This window comes from Balaenoptera acutorostrata, chromosome 15, assembly GCF_949987535.1.
Source record: "Balaenoptera acutorostrata chromosome 15, mBalAcu1.1, whole genome shotgun sequence".
NCBI classification, from domain to species: Eukaryota; Metazoa; Chordata; class Mammalia; order Artiodactyla; family Balaenopteridae; genus Balaenoptera; species Balaenoptera acutorostrata.
The window spans coordinates 16,742,799-16,763,009 of NC_080078.1; the positions used below are offsets into that span (position 1 = coordinate 16,742,799).

At 55.7% G+C, this 20,211-nt stretch overlaps 2 protein-coding genes across 4 annotated transcripts; one reads left to right on the top strand and one right to left on the bottom strand.

Moving 5' to 3' along the window:
- The first annotated feature begins 6 nt into the window (after positions 1-6).
- INO80E (INO80 complex subunit E) lies at positions 7-8,758 on the top strand. 3 transcript variants are annotated; one of them, XM_028167553.2, is made up of 8 exons: positions 7-210; positions 368-438; positions 652-704; positions 3,559-3,637; positions 3,738-3,849; positions 4,227-4,343; positions 7,500-7,592; positions 8,176-8,314. In XM_028167553.2, exons 1-7 carry the CDS (start codon positions 130-132, stop codon positions 7,569-7,571), a joined length of 585 nt encoding a protein of 194 aa, XP_028023354.1. In that variant the 5' UTR covers positions 7-129; the 3' UTR covers positions 7,572-7,592; positions 8,176-8,314. The 3 variants fall into 3 exon arrangements, with proteins under 3 accessions (XP_028023354.1, XP_007186440.1, XP_007186439.1); XM_007186378.3 differs by lacking the exon at positions 7,500-7,592 and having other exon boundaries at positions 8,176-8,758; XM_007186377.3 differs by lacking the exons at positions 4,227-4,343; positions 7,500-7,592 and having other exon boundaries at positions 8,176-8,758.
- DOC2A (double C2 domain alpha) lies at positions 8,757-13,543 on the bottom strand. The gene is made up of 11 exons (XM_007186380.2): positions 13,390-13,543; positions 12,429-12,706; positions 11,990-12,069; positions 11,697-11,771; positions 11,457-11,566; positions 10,148-10,274; positions 10,007-10,066; positions 9,769-9,932; positions 9,584-9,665; positions 9,398-9,494; positions 8,757-9,309 (listed from the first exon to the last, which is right to left on the bottom strand). The coding sequence occupies exons 2-11, from the start codon at positions 12,691-12,693 to the stop codon at positions 9,164-9,166; spliced, it is 1,206 nt and encodes a 401-aa protein (XP_007186442.1). The 5' UTR covers positions 12,694-12,706; positions 13,390-13,543; the 3' UTR covers positions 8,757-9,163.
- Positions 13,544-20,211: the final 6,668 nt, after the last annotated feature.

Consider the following 20,211-nt stretch of genomic DNA (forward strand, 5'->3'; position numbering starts at 1 on the left):
GGGAGTTGTAGTCCCAGCGGACACAGCCCTGCCGACTCTCCGGAAGTGGAGGTGGGAGAGGCCGGGCTGAGCCGGCTCGGGGTAGCCCGGCTCCCGGCGAGTGCTGGGGCGCTTCTCCCGGGGCGGGTCATGAACGGGCCGGCGGACGGCGAAGTGGACTACAAGAAGAAATACCGGAACCTGAAGCGGAAGCTCAAATTCCTCATCTACGTGAGTGCCGGGGTGGTGAGGCGGTGAGGGGTGAGGCCTGGTGCTCGTAGGACTTCAGTTTACCTGTGTGTAAAGGGAGTAGGGTGAGCTGTGGCCGGCGTCCGGGCCCCATTTACGGACGGCCGTTGGCTCAGCTCCCACCTTGCCCGTAATACAGGAACACGAGTGCTTCCAGGAGGAACTGAGGAAGGCGCAGAGGAAATTGCTGAAGGTGTCCCGGGACAAGAGGTGAGACACGTTGAGGGGAGGAGGGAGGCCAGCGGGTGATGTGGCTTCTGTGGATCTGCATTCGGACCCCATCCTGGAATGGGCCACAAATGCATGATGCCTGCCTCGGGGCTGTTGGGAGGCTCCAACAGACCAGCTAGAAGGGACGAGGGCCCAGGAGAACATTGCAGAGATGGGAATAAACACTCTTGTTCTCCCCGCCCCTTCCCTCAGTTTCCTCCTAGACCGACTTCTGCAGTACGAGAATGTGGATGAAGACTCTTCTGGTGAGCGAGGTCATGAAAAATTGGTGGAGGACATGCTCCTGGCACTCCAGCAGGCTTCCTGGGCCCTCCCTTTAGGCCGCGGAGGCCAGTACAGCCTCCAGTGGTTCTTAAGCCAAGTCGCTTGTCCTCCTCCTCACTATTCTTTCACTCAAGTATGACTGAGTATCTGCTGTATTTCAGGCAGTGAGCTTTGCACAGGGGATACAGTGGTAACCAAGATGGATAAAGCCTCTTGGAATTTGTATTCTCGTTGGGGGTAGTAAGTAAGCAAAGAAATAAACTAGAATTTTAGATCTGAGGAAGAAAATCAGGGTTACGTGGTAGTGATTGGAGTAGAACGGGGGTTGATGAACTTTCTCTGTAAAGGGCCAAGTAATAAGTATTTTAGGCTTTGCAGAACATACAATTTCTGTTGCCCCTATACAGCTCTGCCTTTGTAGTGCAGAAACAGCAATAGGTGAGGTGTAAATAAGTGAGCATGGCTGTGTTTCAATAAAACTTTGTTTATGAACACTGAAATTTGAATTTCATAAAACTTTCACGTCATGAAATATTTTTCTTTGGAGTTTCTTTTCCCCCAACCATTTAAAAATGTAAAAGCCGTTCTTAGTTTACAGAGCGTACAAAAGCAGATGGCAGGCAACATCTTAATAAAAAATTCAAGAAAGGCTTTTTTCAGGAAGTAATGTTGGAGCTGGGACCTAGATAAGAAGAAGATGTGAAGATGAGTGAGAGATTTCCCACAGAGGGAGTCACAGATGCAGATTCCCTGAGGTAAAAACGTACCAGGTTTTTTGAGAAGGGCTGAAGCACATAAAGCGGTGTTCTCAAACTTTTTTTGAGCACTGTTTACAACCAATAATATATTTTACATCGTGACCAACCCCCACGTACTTAACTTGCTTATAAAACAAAATTTAGTGAAATAATGTTAAGATCCCTATGTGCAGTTTGTTCTGATACTTTTTAGACTGCTTTTTTTTTTTTTTTTTTCCATTTAATGCTGGTTGTAAACCAATAAGTTGAGTTTGTGACCCACTGTTGGGTTGATACCCACAATTTGAAAAAGTCTTAAGGTGAGCCTTTGTGGCCCAGTTTTTCTCATAAGCCATGTCACACGCAGTCACCTCTCTCCATGGTGTCTAGAGCAAGGGTCAGCAAACAGCCAGCCAGATTGCTTGTTTTTGGTTTTCTAATTTATTTATTTATTTATTTTTGGCTGCGTTGGGTCTTCTTTGCCGCGCGCGGGCTTTCTCTAGTTGTGGTGAGCGGGGGCTACTCTTCGTTGCGGTGCGCAGGCTTCTCATTGCAGTGGCTTCTCTTGTTGCGGAGTATGGGCTCTAGGCGCGCGGGCTTCAGTAGTTGCGGCTCGTGGGCTCTAGAGCGTGGGCTCAGTAGTTGTGGCACACGGGCTTAGATGCTCCGCGGCATGTGGGATCTTCCCGGACCAGGGATCGAACCCATGCCCCCTGCACTGGCCAGCGGATTCTTAACCACTGCCCCAGCAGGGAAGTCCCCAGATTGCTTGTTTTTGTAAATAATGTTTTATTAGAACATTCAACACTTACTCATTTACATGTTATAGGAAGACAGTAGATGCGGTCAAAGAAGTAGGTAGGAGCCAACTCTTGTAGGTCATGGCAAAACATTTGGCTTTCATTCTAGCTTCTCATTGCCTTCGTGTTCCTTCTTGGAGGTCTTTCAGTTAACTTCCTTTTGGAGGGGGACTTCAGGATAGGAGGCGTGAGGGAACCCACCTTGTTTATGATCAGAGTGGGATATAGTTGAGAAACAAGAGCCAGAGACATAAGCCACCACTTATCTCCTGGAGAAGGCCACAGTGTGGTCAGGGAGACACCCACATATGATACGTCCTAGCAGAGTGAGGAGAGCCGTGACCAGTGAGAGTAGAGAGTTCTGGAAGAGTCAGCCATCAACTGGGCCTGAGGGATTCTGGGAGACTTCTCAGAAAGGTGGCATTTAATGTGCTTCTTAAAGGATCTATCTGAGCAGAGAAAACGAGAATAGCGTATTTTACTTGTAAATGGTTATCTGTTAAGTGAATGATGGGCCTTCTAGATAGAGACACAAATCTGGGGAATGAATTTTGGTTTTGAGAAAATAGGTTGGTGTGATGTGAAGAATACAGTTTGGTTGGGAGACCAGAAAGGTGGGTTGGGGCTATATTAAGAAGCACTTAAAATGCTTGCAGGCATTGGGAAGGATGTGATCAGTTTTGCGTTTTAGGTGGTTCTGCGGTTGGGGAGGACAGTGGTTGGCAGGTGAGGTGAGATTGCTTAGCAGGCAATTTTGACATGGTGGTGACCTGACCTCGTGACAGTTGGAATGGGGAGCAGTGGGTGAAGGTAGGAGAGATTTGAGGGGCAAATTACCAGGACCCTGCATATGGGGAGTGAGGCAGAGGTAAGCACTGGACAGCTTAGAGGCGAATAAGGAGAGAGTAGCATAAAATGGTCAGGAGTTGGAGGCCTGGGCTCAAGTCCCAGTCCCACACCTTCCTTTCTGAGCCTCCGTGACTGCATCTGAAAAGCGGAGGTGACGTCTTCCCTTTCCTCCTTGGATAGTTCTGAAGACAAGGAGAGGCAGTGAATGTCAAGCACCTGTTCAGAGCCTGGCACGTAGAAAATGCTTGACAATATGTTACCATGGAGGAGTCCAGGCAGGAATTAGGTTGTAAAGGACATTTTAAGCAGCCGGGGAAGCTGTGGGCCTCCCCAGAATAGCACCTGTGTGCCCTTCAGATTCCCCAGAACCCTTCCGTAGAGTTGAGATTACGCCCCTCTGGGGTAGACGGAGACTCCCACCCACTACTTACCAGCCCTCCCCCTCACAGACTCAGATGCCACTGCATCTTCAGATAACAGCGAGACAGAGGGGACACCCAAGTTGTCGGACACGCCAGCCCCTAAGAGGTGAGAAGAAGCCATCATTCTTCCCTGGAGGGTGGGGGCGGTTGGAGAGGGTACCTGGGCTGCCTCTTGCCTCTGACTCCCTCCCCTGTCCTTTCTCCAGGAAGAGAAGCCCTCCGCTGGGGGGTGCCCCCTCCCCCACCAGCCTCTCCCTGCCTCCTTCAACAGGGTTTCCCCTTCAGGCCTCTGGGGCCCCCTCCCCATACCTGAGCTCGGTGAGTTGGGGTCATGGGTGGGAAATGGTCAGATGCCTGGGAATAAGGTGGGCATCATTTGGGCAGAGGGTCCAGCCCTCAGGGTGAAGCCAGCCCAGCACCAAGAACATCTGTCTGGGTGTGGCCAGCAAGCGTCCTCGGAGGGGTGTGAGTCGGGGCTGCCTACTTCTCTCTGGTGTAGGAATGGGGGACAGACGTGACTGAGGAGAGGAGACCCCAGGACACAGTCCTGCTGCTGTCCCCTCCCGTCTGTTCTCAGGAGCCACACTCATCACCATCTCTTGTTTTTCCATTCTTCCTCCTGTTTGCATTTCTTCCTTCTACCCCCACCCCATCCACTCCATTTCCCATCTCCATCCCCTCACTCCCGCCTGCAGCTGGCTTCCCCCACCTACCCCCCATTCCCTTCTGACTACCTGGCCCTGCAGCTGCCCGAGCCCAGCCCCCTGAGGCCCAAGCGGGAGAAACGGCCCCGCCTGCCCCGGAAACTCAAGGTACCCTGTTTGGGGGACGTTAGGGAGGGGCCAGAACGGCAGGACAGCCATCTGAGGGAGGCTCAGGACGGCTGGGGGCCTGTCCGAGAACTTTGAAGGGCCGATTTGGGGCTGCTGCTGGGGACCCAGCCCAGGGTTAGGCGCTGAGGGGCGGGTCCCAGAAGTCCTGGCTCACAGGCCCCTGTGAGACCAGTCAGGGCAGGCCTAGCCTGGGGGAGCTCCGAGTGAAGATGGCTGGGAGCCAGGCTCATTTTCACAGGTGTTCTGTATTGCCAGGCAGCCCCCAAGGAGGGGCAGAGTTGTGGGATCTAGAATCAAGTCAAGGTTGCACCACTTAAAAACCATGTGACCGTGACCCTCTAAGTCTCAGATTGTGTGTCTGTAAAGTGAGTGATCAAACCACGAGTAATCAGCAAGTGTTGTGGAGCACCTACTGTGTACCAGGCACCGTTCTAGGTGCTGCAGATACAATAGCGAACAAAAAAGAAATCCCTGCTTTCATGGAGCCCGCGTTCTTGAAGGGTAGGCAGGAAACAAGCAAGATAAATAGGTAACAGTGTAGAAAGATGGATTCAGGTAAAGAGCGTGGGAAACACCAGAGTACATGGGGCTGATATTTACAGTAGGGTGGTCAGAGACTTAAAGGAAATGAGCAAAGCCCTCTGGCTCTCTGCAAAGTGTTTCATTCAGGAGGAACCAGCGCAGGGGCCCTGGGGGTGGGTACGTGTTCGGCTTCTTCAAGGACCAGGAAGGAGGCCAGTGTGGTCGGAGGAGAGGGAGAGGGAGAGTGACCAGAGAGCAGGTCAGAACAGCACCTGAGGGGCAAGGCTGTGGAGGGCCTCGGAGGTGTTGGGAAGAGTTTGGCTGGTACTGTGAGTGAAATGGGAGCCACTGGAGAAGGTGGGGCAGAGGGGCGTCTGATCTGATTGACATGTTAAGAAAATTGCTTGACACTGCAGTGAATAGGCTGGTGGGTGGGGGGTCAGGATGGAAGTGGGGAGACCAGTGAGGAGGCTCCTGCAGTCAACCAGGCAGCGGGGGGGAAGGGTGAAAAGTGGATGATGGGTCTCTTTCAAAGAATGAGCCCCAGGAAGAGCCGTGTGGGCTGTGAGAGAGAGGGGTGTTGAGGGTGTCTCCAGGGGTTTTGGCCTGAGCAGCCAAAGAAGTGGCCCTTTTCTGAGTCGGGGAGGACTGTGGGAGGAGCAGGTTTGGGAAGGAAGGTGAGTTTGGCTTTGGACGTCTTGAGATGCTGTCTGGAAGTGTCAACGAGACAACTGGGTAACGTGAGCCTGGGCCGCACGGGGGGCGTATTTGGAAGTCACGGGCAGGGAGGTGGATGGCGAGGAGAAGAGGTCTCTGCACCCTGAGTCCCGGGAGAGATGAGGACACAGAAGGCACAGTGCCCTTCCAGCTCTGAGTCAAAGTGAAATAGGGGCCGGGCTGGCAGCTCTCAAGTTGGGTGAACTGTAGACTCGAGACTCTGGAGCCAGAAGTGAAACGGGAGCCCTGCTTGTGGTGGTTAGGAGTGTGGGTTCTGGAGTTCGAACCCCAGCTCTGCCACTTCCTCCCACGTGACCTTGGTCCTTGAACCTGGAAAATGAGTAGATAACGGGTGACGATGCTGCTCAGCTCCTGCTTCCCGCTACTTGGCAGGGGTTTTGCTTCCTGGGCCGGGCGGACTGGTGGAGAAGGCACGGGCCAGAGAAACCTGGAGCAGCGGGTGGAGGCGTGGCGTGGTGTGCGCTTGGCAGTTCAGGGCTCTGAAGTGCTGGCTCCTGGTGCAGAGGCGTGTTAGGGAGCTACATTCGGGGCAGGCAGGGGAAAAGGGCCCAAACCAATGGCGGTGCATGGGGGAGGGGATAAATCAGGGACGGCCTCAAAGAACAGGTGACATTTGAGCCCAGGGTGAGATTTGGATATTCAGGCTGAGGCAGTTGTGGAAGGAAGGCAGGGACGCGGCAGAAGTGGTGTTTGGGCTGGAGCCGGAGGGGTGAGAGCAAACAGCGTAGGAAAGAAAGATAGGGTGGGTCAGGTCATAGAAGGCTGGGTGTCCCGTGAGGAGAGTGGGGGTCCCTGAAGTTTCTGGGCGTGGTGGTGTGAGGAGAGGGGAGGGGACGCTGTGAAGACTGAGGCAGGTCAGTCAGGAGCCTGGGCCTCGCCCGTTTTAGCTGGGTTTCCTCCACGCACTCGCCGTGCGACTTGCGCGTCATTGAACTCTCGGAGCCTCTGCTTGCTCCTCTGTTCGGTGGGGTCGTTGTGAGGATAAAATGAGTTAAGAGAGAGAAAACACTTAGCCCAGTGCCTTGTCCCTAGTAAGCCACAGATAAGCATTCGCTGCCGTGGGTCCCGCTGAGGAGGCCATGAAGTCAGTCCAAGCAGGGGTAGGACATGGGGCCTCGGGTAGGTAATCAAGAGGTGGTGGCCAGAGGAGGGGGACAGTCATGCCACCGGCCTTTTCAGTCGTGCATGCGCATCTGCTCCCGTGTGTGCACATGAGTGCCTGGTATTGGGTGCAAGGGCGCTGTTCAGAGCTGGGCCTCCTGTCTGTCATCCGTCCTGGCATACCCCGGTCCCCTGAGGTACAAACCCTCTCTGGCCCTCCATGCCACGCTAGGAACAGCGGCGGTGAGGGGGCCGCCTTGAGAAGCAGAGAGTAGGCCACAGGGGCCCGAATGTGTTAAGGCAATCAGAAGGGCCACTGTGAAGACCACTGCCATCCCCCTACCCCGGGGCCAGACTGGACACTGCCTGGTGGGGACCTGGCAGGCCTATGCCTTCAAACCTCCATTTCCAAGCCTCCATTCCCTCCTCTGGCTGATGACCTCTCCTCCCTTCCAGGGTGGTCGGAGTGGTGAGAGATCATTGATGGAAGTCACCTGGCACATAGTAGGTGCTCAGTTTGTGCCCACAGGCAAAGCAGGAGGCCCACAGAGCTCTGGGAAGGATTCAGAAGGACCTGGCAGGGGTGGGGCTGGAGGGTTGGGCAGGACGGAGGCCACTTCCCAGCCTCAGAGCACAAAGCAGGACCTTTGACAAATAGAAAAGGACAGTCCAGTTGGAAGGACTGGCCTATTCTCAGGCACTGCCTGTCCTGAGGGCAACGAGGAGCCGGAGGCCCTCGAGTAGAGGAGTGACATACTCAGGTTTGTGTTTTAGAGAGCTTACTCTGGCTGCAGTACGGAGGAGGAGCTGGATCTGGGAGAGGCTGAAGGCAGGGAGTCCAGTTAGGAGGCTGGTCCCGTAGCCCAGGTGAGCTGAGAGGAGGGCCTGGCCTAGGCCAGTGGCTGTGGGGATCCCAAAGAGGGGCCCCTCCCAGATACAAGAGGCAGAAGCCTCACACGGCAGGGGGTGAAGACCTTTGACACCCTCCACTGAACCAGTGAGCCCCTCAGGAGGAGGAGGGAGAGGAGGCCAGTGGTGGCAGGTGGTGGTATTGGAGGTGCCCAGAGGCGGGCAGGCAGGCACTCCAGGCTGGCTCTGGCTCTGGCTCTGGCTGCTATCCCAGGGGCAGCCACAGTGCCTTACTGGCAAGGGCAGGGCCCAGTCTTTCCCTCCTGGTTTCCCGTGGGACTCCTTCCACCGCCACCCTCATCAGCACTTCCATCACCACCCCTCACCCCCACGCACTTGCTGGTGTGAGACTCTGCAGGGCTGAGGTGGGGCAGGCTCCCTGATTCCAGCCGTGGCTGGCCTGGCTGTGTCCACTACCCCTTGAATGAGCCTTTGCCCCCTTCCCCATCCTCTGGAACTGTCTTAAAGGGCAGTGCCAGCCTCCTGGAGGTCCCAGTGCCTCCCTGATAGGCCCTCCTTGTGTTTCTCCCCCCTGCTGCAGATGGCGGTAGGACCCCCTGACTGCCCCGTGGGAGGGCCGCTGACCTTCCCAGGCCGGGGTTCTGGGGCCGGCGTGGGGGCAGCCCTGGCCCCACTGCCCCCGCCCAAGATGCCTCCCCCTACGATCCTGAGCGCCGTCCCTCGGCAGATGTTCAGCGACGCGGGCAGCGGGGACGACGCCCTGGACGGGGATGATGACCTGGTGATCGACATCCCAGAGTGAACCCCCCTGCCCGACCCCCTGCCCAGCGCCCTCTGTGTCAGCACACATGAGCACCCAGCTTCCGCAGAGACGTTTATTGACGCCCGGTTGCCATGCTGTGGCCACTGACACAATCAGAAAAGGCGTAAACATGCATGAAATGTCCCCCGGAAGGTGGGCCCTCTCCAGGGAGGGCAGAGGCCCTGCCTTCACATCCCAGCCCAGTCCAGGGGACAGTTATTTAAATGAGTGGCCGGGAGCATCTGCCACCTCTCAGAGAGGCAGAGACCCTGCGGTGGCCCCCCGCTTAAAAGGGCAGCTGTACAGGGCTCGGTGGTGGTGTTTTTTTAATGAAGATTCTGTATTAAAGGAGTGGCTCTTTTTTTGTGTGTCATTTTCTTTTTTGGAAACCTCCTCCTCCAAACCCCCCCTAATCCGACCTCCTTCCTGGAGGGGAGGGGGACGGGCAGCCTGGAGAGGCAGGAGAGAGGAGCAGCAGCCGGGGCCTTGGGGCAGGGGCACTGCGGGATCCCCCCTGCAGGTGTGCTCTGGATGGGTGGTTTGCATATTTGTCTGTTGTAGCGAGTCAGGCAGGAGGAAGTTTGCATATGTGAATATAGATCTCCACAGTCCCTCACAAGAAGACAGACCCACGGAGACTCTCACAAAACAAGACAAGTAGTGCGGGGTGGGGCCTCCACCCCGTGTAAACGTGCAACACACTCGTGCGAAGGCCGCCGACTGGGCCCAGCCCTGAGGGCGCTGTGCTGGGTGGCCGCTGTCCTGCTCAGGCTGAGGGCAGGGCTCCAGCTGCCGGGGGCAACTGGCTGGTCAAGGTGTGCCAGCGCTCCAGGGCTGCGTCCGGCTGCTGCAGACAGTCGCTCCAGTGCTTCCGGGCCTCTCTCCGGGCGCCCGGCCCCAGGGCCACGCCACCTGGGAGCAGTAGAGGCAGGTAAGGTCAGGGCCGGGCTCTCTGCCGGGCTGCCCTCCATCAGCACCACCCAGCGGGCTCCTCCCTCACCGATGAAGTCGTTGGATTTGCCAATGTCATAGTCCCAGACTGTGACTTCCAGAGTCTTGCTGGCCAGAGTGGAGAGCTCCATTTCGTAGAAGAACTCCTGGGACAGGGCAAGCCACACCTTCCATGAGGCGCTGCCCCCACTCCCAGCCCCAGCCCCACTCGATTTCTGGCCTCTGCCCCATTTACCTCATTAAATTCCGGGTTTAGAGTCTTCTTCTTCACACATGTTTTGTGCTTAGATTTCTTATCCACGTCCGGCCTCAGGTACCTGCCGAGGGGGAGGAGGGACGGGGTGGGGGAGCAGGTCAGTCAGGGACAGGCCAGGCCCAGAAGAGGATGGGGCTGGTGGCAAGTCCCTAGGGAGGGCTCACGTCTTGACGTAGGGGTCGGAGTAGCCGTTGACGTCCATGGCAGCCAGGTGGGCGCAGCGCACGATGCCCACCAGCAGCCCGCGGCGCCGAGAACTATAGCTGAGGCTCAGCAGGATGCGCCCGCGCTCTTCCAGCAGCCCAGGCCCCTGCTCCACCTGCTCCAGCTGCCGGCAGACGCGGGCGTCAGCCGCCACCCTCACCACCTCCCGCCCAGATGCGGTCCCTGTGGGTGGCTCACCTCCTTCAGGTAACAGGAGATGCCCCTCAGCGCCACAGACATGGAAGAGGGTGAAGCCAGCTGAGGGGGCAAAGAGAAAGTTCTGGAAACCTGATCTCCCCAGGGCCCCCTTCCCGTGGTACCCCGCAGCCCGGCACAGACCGGGACCTGGCGCTCAAGGCAGATGTTAAAATGCTTCTTCTGTGAAGGCTTGAGGCGGCGGAGGGGTACACGGATCTCCCCGATGAACTCGTTGTGGCTCAGCTTGTCTTCGTCACAGACGGAGATCCTGGTGGGGAACTGCAGGGTCAAGGCCCCCTGGGGTCCCTGAGCCCCACTCCAGTGTGGGAGAAAGGTCCTCTGGCTGAACTCTGAATACTCGAGGCTGGTCCCAGCTCTGTCCTAAATACTCTACACCTCACTTGTAAAATGGGCTGTCTCAGGGCTGTGTGGGGAGCACCAGGCCTGGAGCTGGGGGAGGATGCTTTGATTTGCCCTGTTACTCTGCCCCTCCCTTTCCAGCTGCCCAGGCTGTCCCTGGCCCATCAGGACCTGCTCAGCTCCTTGAGGAAGCCCTCACAAATCTTGGGAACGCTACCTCACACACACACACACATACTGCCTCCATTCAGGGGGGCCTGGGGACAGGATCCAACTGAACATGCACAGGGTGTGCACTGGTGGATGTGCGTCACAGGTCCAGGACGTAAGAGCTAGAAGGGCCTGAAGGAGCCTTGAGCAGTTGGACCAGGAGCGCATACCTCCCCCTAGAGCCCCTGTCCTTTCCTGTGTGGAGCAGGGAGCCAGCCTGGGAGAGACTCATGAGCCCAGCAATTAAGAGATTATTGCTTTTACTTCCATCCGTCTCGGTCTGCAGCCCCTTTCCCTGCCTTCTGCTGTGACACTCTCGAGCAGCTGTGTCATGTAGAGGTGTTCAATTCCCAGCTCCGCCACCTAGCAACCGCATGACCTTGAGCAAGTCACTTAACCTCCCTAAGCCTCATTCCCATTTCTGTCGTTTGAGACTTCACTCCTTAGAGATGTTAGGGAGACACGGGCAGCAGAATGGGCAGACCTCTGCTGCATAGGTCTGACTTAAGTCAGGGGCTCTGAGAAGGGGTCTCAGTGACCAGGGAAAGATTGCAGGAGGAGGCAGAGCCTCAAGTGATGAGTGGGATTTAGGCCAGCCGAGAGAGGAAGCAGGAAGAGACACGACAGGCAAAGGTCAGGAGATAGGAACCCGACCAGTCGCAAGAGGGCGGTCCTCTGTTGGAGGAGCAGTAGGAGCTATTTGGAGGGCAGGAATCCAGGCAGGGGAATCCTGAAGGGGATAGGGAGCCACTGATGGTTCTAGAGCATCTGAGGGCTTAATGGGAGGTGGGTCGACCAACCAAAGAAGGTTCCAATGACAGCTGTCCCCAAGGAGGTGCTGAGCTGGACTCGTTGGTAACCGGGAGGACGGACCCCTCACCTGAGCACCTTGTGGGTGATGTCATCATCTGTGATTCCGCTGTACGTCAGGTCCTCATTCCACACGGGATTCAGCGTGTTCCTCTGAGTCTTAGTTTTTAGCTTATTGGCCTTAGGTGTGGGGACGAAGTGTTCACAGTACATGTCCCCCAGACCCACAGAGGCTGGAGGCAGACGAAGGTTGGGGGCAGACCCACAAGCTGGGTCAGGCTGGGGGGCAAGGGGAGGGGGAGGCCGTTACCTTGCAGGCTCCAGGCAGCAGGTGCAGCTTGACGTAGGGGTCGGCCAGGCCATTGAAATCCATGGGCTTGAGGCCCTGGGGAGGAGGGGAGGGAAGAGGGCTGTGAGCTCCCAGCCTGCCCACCCTCCCTCCCTCTCTCTGCAGTGTGGACCCTTGGGGGCTGGAGAGCCAAGATGGGTGCTGGGAGAGGAGCAGGAGTCAGGCCTGGGGAAGGGGAGGGAGGATGGAAGCGCACCCATCTCAGGGTAGGAGACAAACAGGGCCAGGGCTCTCGGGAGGCAGGGAGTACCCACCTTGGCCCTGAGGATACTACAGTGCAGAGTGCAGGAAGCCTGGTCGTAGAGAAGGTCAAACTCCAGCGTGCCCAGGGCGGCTGGAGAAGAGGGAAGAGGTAACCTGAGTCCGTGAGTAAAGACAGGTGTGTGTGAGAGACGGGTGGGCAGGCCTGCTACGTGTGCCAGCTGTGAAGGTTTGTACGTGTCTGTGCCTGTCAGCCTGCGAGTGTGTGCACGTCTGGGTCCCTGGCTGAGCTGCAACTGGTGCTCTGTGGGTGGTTGAGTGTCTCAGCAGAAATATTGAATATTGAGCCTAGCTGAAGCTGTAATCTCCACTCTGACTGCAGCTGTGGTGGTGGTGCCCGCCACCTCCCCACCCCCAGCAGGGCCGCATCCCCTTCCCACAAGCCTGGAGGCCCCCATTAGCACCCTGGGCCCTTCAAGCCCGCAGACTCACTGGTATCATCCGAGTCATAGTTGTCCACCTCAGCTCCATCCTCGGGCGTGGTGGCCCCAAGGAGGGCTGCAGGGGGTGCCAGGGCCAGGGGGCCCAGATGAGCAGGGGCCTCTCCGAAGCCCCCGCCACCCCCTTCAGGTCCTGGTCCCCGGCGGGGGAAGTAGTCAGAGATCTGGCGGATGGGCCGGATGGGCCCCGGGCACACGTTGATGGCCATGTGCTCCTGGATGTTGATGGTCATGCGATCGCCCCTCCGGCCCCTCATGCAGCACCCCTGGCTGGGGGAGGGAGGTTCGAGAGAGCTTGAGCCCGGGGCTGACTTCTCAAACCTACCCGTCTGCTGGCTGAGGGCCAGGCGGCACCCGCCGGGGTCTGTGGGCCCTCACTGGCCTCCCTTCCTAGGTGCTGAGGGAGAGGGCAGCCTGTGCCCGCTGACGGGCAGGCAGAAGGCCTGGGCCCTCCAGACCCCAAGCTGTGCTCCACGGGGCTGGGCTGCCAGCCCACTCCCCCCAGATAGGTCCTGGCTCCACCTCAGCCTTGCCCACTTTCCTCTAGATTGTCCCTCTGTCCTCTTCCCAGCTCCAGCCCCTCATTCTGGGCTTCTGTCTGCCCTGGGCCATGCCTACCCCTGAAGCTGCCCCATAGGCCCCCTCCTCTGTCTCTCTGAGGCTCTGACTATCCTTCTGCACCAGGCGCTTGTCTGGTCTGGGGGTCACCCACCTCTTAGGTTTTCACTTCCCACTGTCCGTTCGTTCAGCCCCAGGATCTGCCCGCCTGCCTGGGCCCCCATCCACTGCCACCCAAGGTGAGGACCCCTGCCTCAGATGCCTCCTCCTGAAATTGGCTCTCCAGAGGAGCCAGAAATTACAGCCTCCGGAGAGCTAAACACCCCCAGGGGCACACACAGGCTAACACACACTCACCCTCACCCTCTCGCCCCCGGTAGCCCAGCCCCCTGCACCTGTCTCTGCGCCTCCAACAGGTGCCCAAGCACTGGGGGGCCAGCGGGTGCGAGCTGGGCGGTGGCAGCCGGCGATTCCCAGGGCGGCCGGCGAGAAGAGCGCTGAGTCCGGCAGTCTGAGCCGAGAGGGAGGGAGAGCAGGAGAAAGTGCGGGGAGGAGGGGGGTGAGCGAGGTGGAGGCGAGGATGCAGCCGGCGCAGGCGGCGCGGGGCGGGGAGGGGCGGACGGAGGCTGGGGAGGGGGCGGGACTCTCCCGCCGGCGCCCGCCCGGGCACACTTAGGAGCGCACACGGGTGCACACACATTCACGGGCAGGCTGGCACACGCATCTTGCAGGGGCACTCCCGCGCACACGCCTGCGCCCACGTGCGCACACCACAGTCATGCACAAACCCAGACACGCGCTGGCACACTCACCCCGGAGAACTTCGCATACACACGCTCGCAAACACACGGGCTCCCTGCGCCGCCAGGAACCCACAGTGAGAACTGCCCGGTGTTCCCCAACTCCTCCCCGGAGACCCGGGGCCCCGCGCCGCCCCCGCGCCGAGCCGGCGGAGCCTCCCTCCGCCCCTCTCTCTTAGCTCCCCTCCCGGGTCTCCAGGGCAGACCACCGGCCTAGTTGCCATGGTGACGCCGGCTCCTCCTCCCCCCCGCCCCCCACCTCGCGCGTCCTTATGCCCCTCCCCCGCAGAGAGCGCTTGGAGGAGGAGGGGAGGGTGTCTGGCCCTCCCCTACCAAATTTCCGTAGGGGCGGGGCCTGTGGGGGCGGGGCTTAGAGATCCGCAGTGACCCAGGAACGGGCTGGGGAAGGGGGTCTGATCCGCCTGCGGTCCCTGGTTTGAAATCTCGGGGTCTCGGACCCTGGCTGGGAAACCTGACAGTCTGAGGTCTGAGGCTGTGGCTTCCCCCCACGCCTCCTTCCTTTAGCTGTTCAGGCTTCTCTCCTGTGACCCAACCCAGCCCCCGAGGGTCCAAGTCCCCCTCTCAGGGATGGCATCTCCTTTGGGAATCCGCCTTCCCTCACCCTCCCATCTCCAGTTGTCCCTCAGGTGGAGTGGAGCGTGGGGTTTCTCTCTGAATGGCTCAGAGCCCTGCAGGCCTTCCTCCCCTCTCTGCTGTCTCTCACCTGAGCCCTGCCACCTGCCTGTCAGTCTAACTCCAGCCTTTGATCTTGGCTCTCCTTTGTCCAAAACTTGCCAGCCCCCAGTGACAAAGTCCTCACAGTGACCTTCAAGGCCCTTCAGCCCAAGACCCTGACTTCTCTAATCTCATCCCCCGTGCTCATCTTGCTGGCTCTCAGGAACATTACTTGCGGTTCCCAGAACACACCTGGATCTCTCAGACCTGTGGACCTTTGCTCATACAAGTTCCTCAGCCTGGAAGATCTTTCCTTTCTTTAGGGGTCATCCTGGACCCCCTCTTCCTAAGAGACTTACTGGAACATCTCCCCACCCCCAGCCCAGCCCCCAGCTTCCAGTTCTGTCTCAGCTCTGGTAGCTCTGGTTTGTCATGTCTGTTTCCATTTCTGTCTCCCCCACTACTGGGGAGCAAAGGCTGCCGCATGCTAGGCCTGGCACTAGTTTGGCATCACTAAATATTGTGATTTTAGGTTGCATAGCAATGTGAATATACTTAACATTGCTGAACTTTGTGACTGAAAACGGCTAAGATATAACTATTCATTCACATGTGGATTTTTACCCCAATTTTTTTAAAGTAAGAGAAATGTAAAACCAAACTATACTGAGATACCACTTGTCACTCATCAAATGGTGAAATTCAAAGCAAATGTTAACACACAGTGTTGGTGAGGCTGTGGGTAAATGAGCACCACCTCTGTAGCTGAAATGGAGCAGGACCCTATGGTCTTTGCCCCTCCGTGTCCTCAGCCTGCCTTTTGTCTGTGGGAAAACTTTAGCCAAACAATAAGTTTAGGGCTTCCCTGGTGGCGCAGTGGTTAAGAATCCGCCTGCCAATGCAGGGGACACGGGTTCGAGCCCTGGTCCGGGAAGATCCCACGTGCCACGGAGCAACTAAGCCCATGAGCCACAACTACTGAGCCTGCACTCTAGTGCCCGCGAGCCACAACTAGAGAAAAGCCCGCGGCGCAGCAACAAAGACCCAACACAGCCAAAAATAAATAATTAATTAAATAAATAAATAAATTTTAAAAAAAGAATGCGTTTAATCAGAGAAGTGAGAAAATGCAGAAACAAAGGAAAACAGTCCAGCAAGACTAAATAATAATAGTTTAGTTATTAAGCATAGTTAAGGACCCTTAGTTCCTTCTCAAGGGCTATAGATAATATTCTGAGCCATCTCCCGTGAGCTGTCTTGTAGATACTGAAACCCGCACCAGGTGGAAGAAGTTAACTACATGATGACCGGACTGTAGCCATGACATAAGCTCCCACAATTCCAAGAACTGGCCTCCAAGAAATGGGAACAAATCAACCCTGGAACTAAAGACTAACTGTACTTAAAACAATCAAGATGACACTGATCAGACCACCGCAGGACCAATTTCAACATGACTGTCAGAGCTGACTGTGCTGTTTCTGCATGTAGCCCCCTCCCTCCATCTATAAAAGCTCTTGCCCACTGATTGTCAGTGGGGGGGAGTCGCCCTTCGGACAGGAGTCCACCCTCCCCACTGGTTGCCAGCATCCAAAATAAAGCAAACTTTCCTTTGCACCAACCTTGCCCCTTTATTGGCTTTTGCACAGCAAGCAGCCGGACCCCACTTTCAGTTACATAGCCACTGTCAGACTCTTTGATCCAAAAAATCCACTTCTAGGATTTGGCCCATGAGCAAAATAATAGAAGTTCAAGGCTATTAACTGCAGCATGTCTGCAATGGCAAAAGACTGGAAACAACCTAAATGTCCACGACTGGTTCAATCAGTTATGAGAATTTCACACAGTGAAATAACATGCAGCCATGACGAAGAAAGAGGCCCTTTTTGCACTTGTACAGAATCATCTTCACAATCTCATGGTAACTGAAAAAACTAAGGTAAGGAGGAGCATGAATGGAATGCTGCCATTTGAGTAAAAAAAAAAAAAAAAGAGCGCTTATATATGTTTGTTTATTTGTGCATAAATTATTCCTGGAAGGCTGCACAAGAAAGTGGTAACTATGGTGACCTCTGAGGAGGCTGCTGTGAGGCAGGGGAGGGCAGGAAGAGGATTTATTTTGTACCATGTGCATATGTTACCTACTCAAAAGAATACACTAAAATAATATCTTTTTTTAGATAAAGGCAACCATTAGGTTTCCTCTGAGGTTCTCCAGGATAAGAAAGGAGGAGGCAGGACTAAGGGAGACACCGTCCAGGGGCGGGTGGGTTTGGGGAGAGGCAGACCTGGGCCTGCAGTAAAAGGAGGGGCGAGCTGGGCAAGAAGCCCAGCCCTGCTTCCTGCACTGCTTTCTTCTCCTGGGGTTTAGCTCAGGCCCAGCAGCTCACCTCCAGAAAGCCTTGTTGCAGGAAGGCAAGGATGAGGCTGGAGTTGCAGCCAGTCACAGGGGAAAATACAGACAGTTCTGAGCCCTGGTTTGTCCAGAGGTGGAAAGGCTTTTCATCCATCCATTAAGCCAATAAATATTTATTGAATACTTATTCTATACTGTGGTGCTACAGCTATGACCAAGGTCAATGATCTCTGGCTTCACAGGCTTGTAGGGGAGACAGGCAAATACACAGACAACTCCAGTGCAGTCAGACTGATGCGGTGACAGGGGATGGTCAGAAAACTCAGGTTCACTTCCCAGGGGAAGTGTCGTCTCAGCTGAGACCTGGAAGATGAGGAGGAATTACTGGGTCAAGTTGGGGGCAAGAGTGTCCTAGGCAGAGGTGTGTGCAAAGGCTGGGGTGTGCTGAGGAAGGGAAGCTCGGGAAAACCCGAGGTGGGTAGGTAGACAAGAGTCTCGCAGATCAGGGTAAGAAGTTCAAAATAACACAGGAGCCAAGGGAAGCCACTGGAGGGTTTTAAGTAGTGGATCCACGTGTTCTGGTTTGTTCTTGCTGGGGGGAAGAGAGAATAGAGATCAAGCAGTGCATAGGCCGTTGCAATAAGCCAGATGAGACATAGGGTTGGCTTGAATGAGGGGGGGCAAGGCGGCGCTGGAGGGGAAGGGAAGTGGATAGATTTGAGATTTAGGTTGGAGATGAGCCAACAGGTCTTTTTTTTTTTTTTTTTTTTTTTGACCGCACGTGGCATGTGGGATCTTAGTTCCCTGACCAGGGATCGAACCCACGCCCCCTGCAGTGGAGGCATGGAGTGTTAACCACTGGACCTCCAGGGAAGTCGCAGCCAACAAGTCTTGATTATGGGTTTGTCAGGAGAGAAATAGGGAGGGGTTTGAGATGATTCCTAGGTTTTTGTGTTGAGCAGAGCATCTAGAGGAATAGTGAGCCCATTTGCTGCAATGGAAAGAAGGCGTAGGTTTGAGATAGGAGAATCAAGAGCTCCACTTGGGATCTATTGAGTTTGAGATGTTTTTGGACATACAGAGCCATGAAGCAGGAAGCTGGGTAGGGGAGTCTGGAGGAGAGGAGAGGGCTGGGCTGGAAATATACATTTGTGAGTCACCAGCATATAGATGGTATTTAAAGCCATGAGACTGGATGAGATCACTTAGGGAGAGAGGGTATAGATAGAAAAGAGAAGGTCCAAGCCTGAGCAGCTCAGAGGAGGAGGAGTCGAGAAAACTGGTGAGTGTGGCCCCCATGCCTGGAGGCAGGGATTCTGAGAGACAGAACCAACCATTAGATGACAGAAGTAAAAAGACAGAATAATCGTTAGATGTGGCGAGTTATGGGGTCATTGGCAGACCTGGCCAAAGTGGCTTCAGTGGAGTGGGAGGGACAAAGCCAGGTCTGAAGGGTTTGAAGAATACACTAAAGGTGAGGGAGCGATGACAGCAAGTGTAGACAGCCCCTTAGGGATTGTCTGTCTATACTCTTAACGATGTGCATCCCTGAGTTCTCTCCCCTGTGGTCCCCGCGGGCAGAGACCATGCCCTGGTGATTTCTATCTAAGCCATAAATGGAGCCCAGCACATAACAGGAGCTCAATACATTTATTTAATGGTTGGATGAATAAATGAACGGATAATTCACTGCTTGTGTCCAAAGGGCCTTTTCTGGTAGAGAGGACAGCAGTGTTCTTTTGAGGCAATGGAGGAAACTGCCAAATCCACTCCAAAGGCTAAGGGCTCTGGACCCCTTCTCCCAGGACCCCGTCTCCCAGCTAAGCCCCCAAGGGCAGCTGCATGCAGACTTGGGGAGGGAGCCTTGGGCCAGAGCCTGGAACCAGGTTGAGTCCCTGCTGCCCCTCACATGCCTGTGTCATTGGGTAAATCACTTCCTCTTTCTTAGAAGAGATAAGAGTAGGGAAAAGACGCCCACAAAAGCCAGTCCTGCAGGAGGCCCCATAGATGTTAGTCTGTCTCCTCTTTCCCCCCCTTTTTTTTCTCTCTGCGCCTTTTCCTTGTTTAGGAAGTAGAAGCTGACCCTGACAAGTACCTCTCAGGGTTGTTGTTAGGAGAATGGTTGGGTAGTCCCTGAGGATTGGAAAGATGAGGGGTACGAATCCAGTGGAGGAAGGAGCCTCCTTCCATAGGACAGAGGACCTCATACACGCCACAGACACAGGCCTGGCGTGGGGCATATCATGGAACTGGGACTGTCAGAGGCTGCTGAACAGGCAACTGTGTAATAAAACCAAGGAGACCCTGAAGTGTCCTTGGGCTTGGGTGGGGTGGGACACAAGTGTGACAGACAGGTCCACCTGCCAATCAGAAGGGAGCTAATTCTTAGCCACTGGTTGGGGGGGGGCAAGAGGAGTGAAAGTGGCTGTTGGGAAGTGACAAATAAGGGAAAAGCAGAAACTAGAAAGGGGAAATGGGATGGCCCTTGGGGGAGCCCACCCAGAGAGGGGGAGCCTGTGAAGGCTCTGTGCATGACCAAGAGACCTGCCCCGAGATGGGCCAGGGGACTTCCTCTGACAACCCCCATGCCTGCAATACCTTTCCCTGCAGCACCTGATGCAACCTGATGGGATGAGGCGGGAGGGCCTGGAGCCTGGGAGCTGTGCCTTCCTTGGGCAAGAACAGGGAAACAATCAGGCAGGCATGGACACTGCTGCCACCTAGTGGAAATGCCTGTTATTTGTCTAGGTTGCTAACCCTAGGGTTGTCCTCAGCTGAGCACTAAGAGACAGAGTTTGGGCATGGGGGAGACTCCTGTGCCCCTGCATTTGAGGACACGAGGCAGGGGGTAGGCTCAGGGAGGAAAATACATGCCATTGGGAAGTGTGTTGCCCACATCACTTTGCCCATCTATGCCTTGTCTCCCTCTTCTATAAGGGCAGCAGTACCTACCTCATAGGATTTTATGATGGTTAAATGAGTCAGTCCATTTAAAGTACTTGGCATAGTAGCAAGTGCTCAATAAATGCTATCTGTGGTCAATCCAAGGGGTAAGTGGAGATGTTTAGCCCTGTCCCCCCTCCCCCCGCAAATCCACTATGCCTGCTATACGAATGCAGCTTTCCTTAGTCCCGGCTTTCAGCAAGATTGCCCAACCAAGTCCCCCTATCTGTAAATCCTGGGGCTTCCACTGTTATTGCTCTATCATCAGCTTCAACCCAAAGGCTCTGTGGGTCCCAATCCCTTCCCTTTGGATTCGGAGGCTTGGGGGGAAGGATTCCAGATCCTAGCACTTTCTCTCTCCCCTCACCCTAGAGGGTGTGATCAGAATGGCTCTGGGCGGTGACATCACAGAGCCCTCACCCCATCACCAGAGTGGAAGGGCG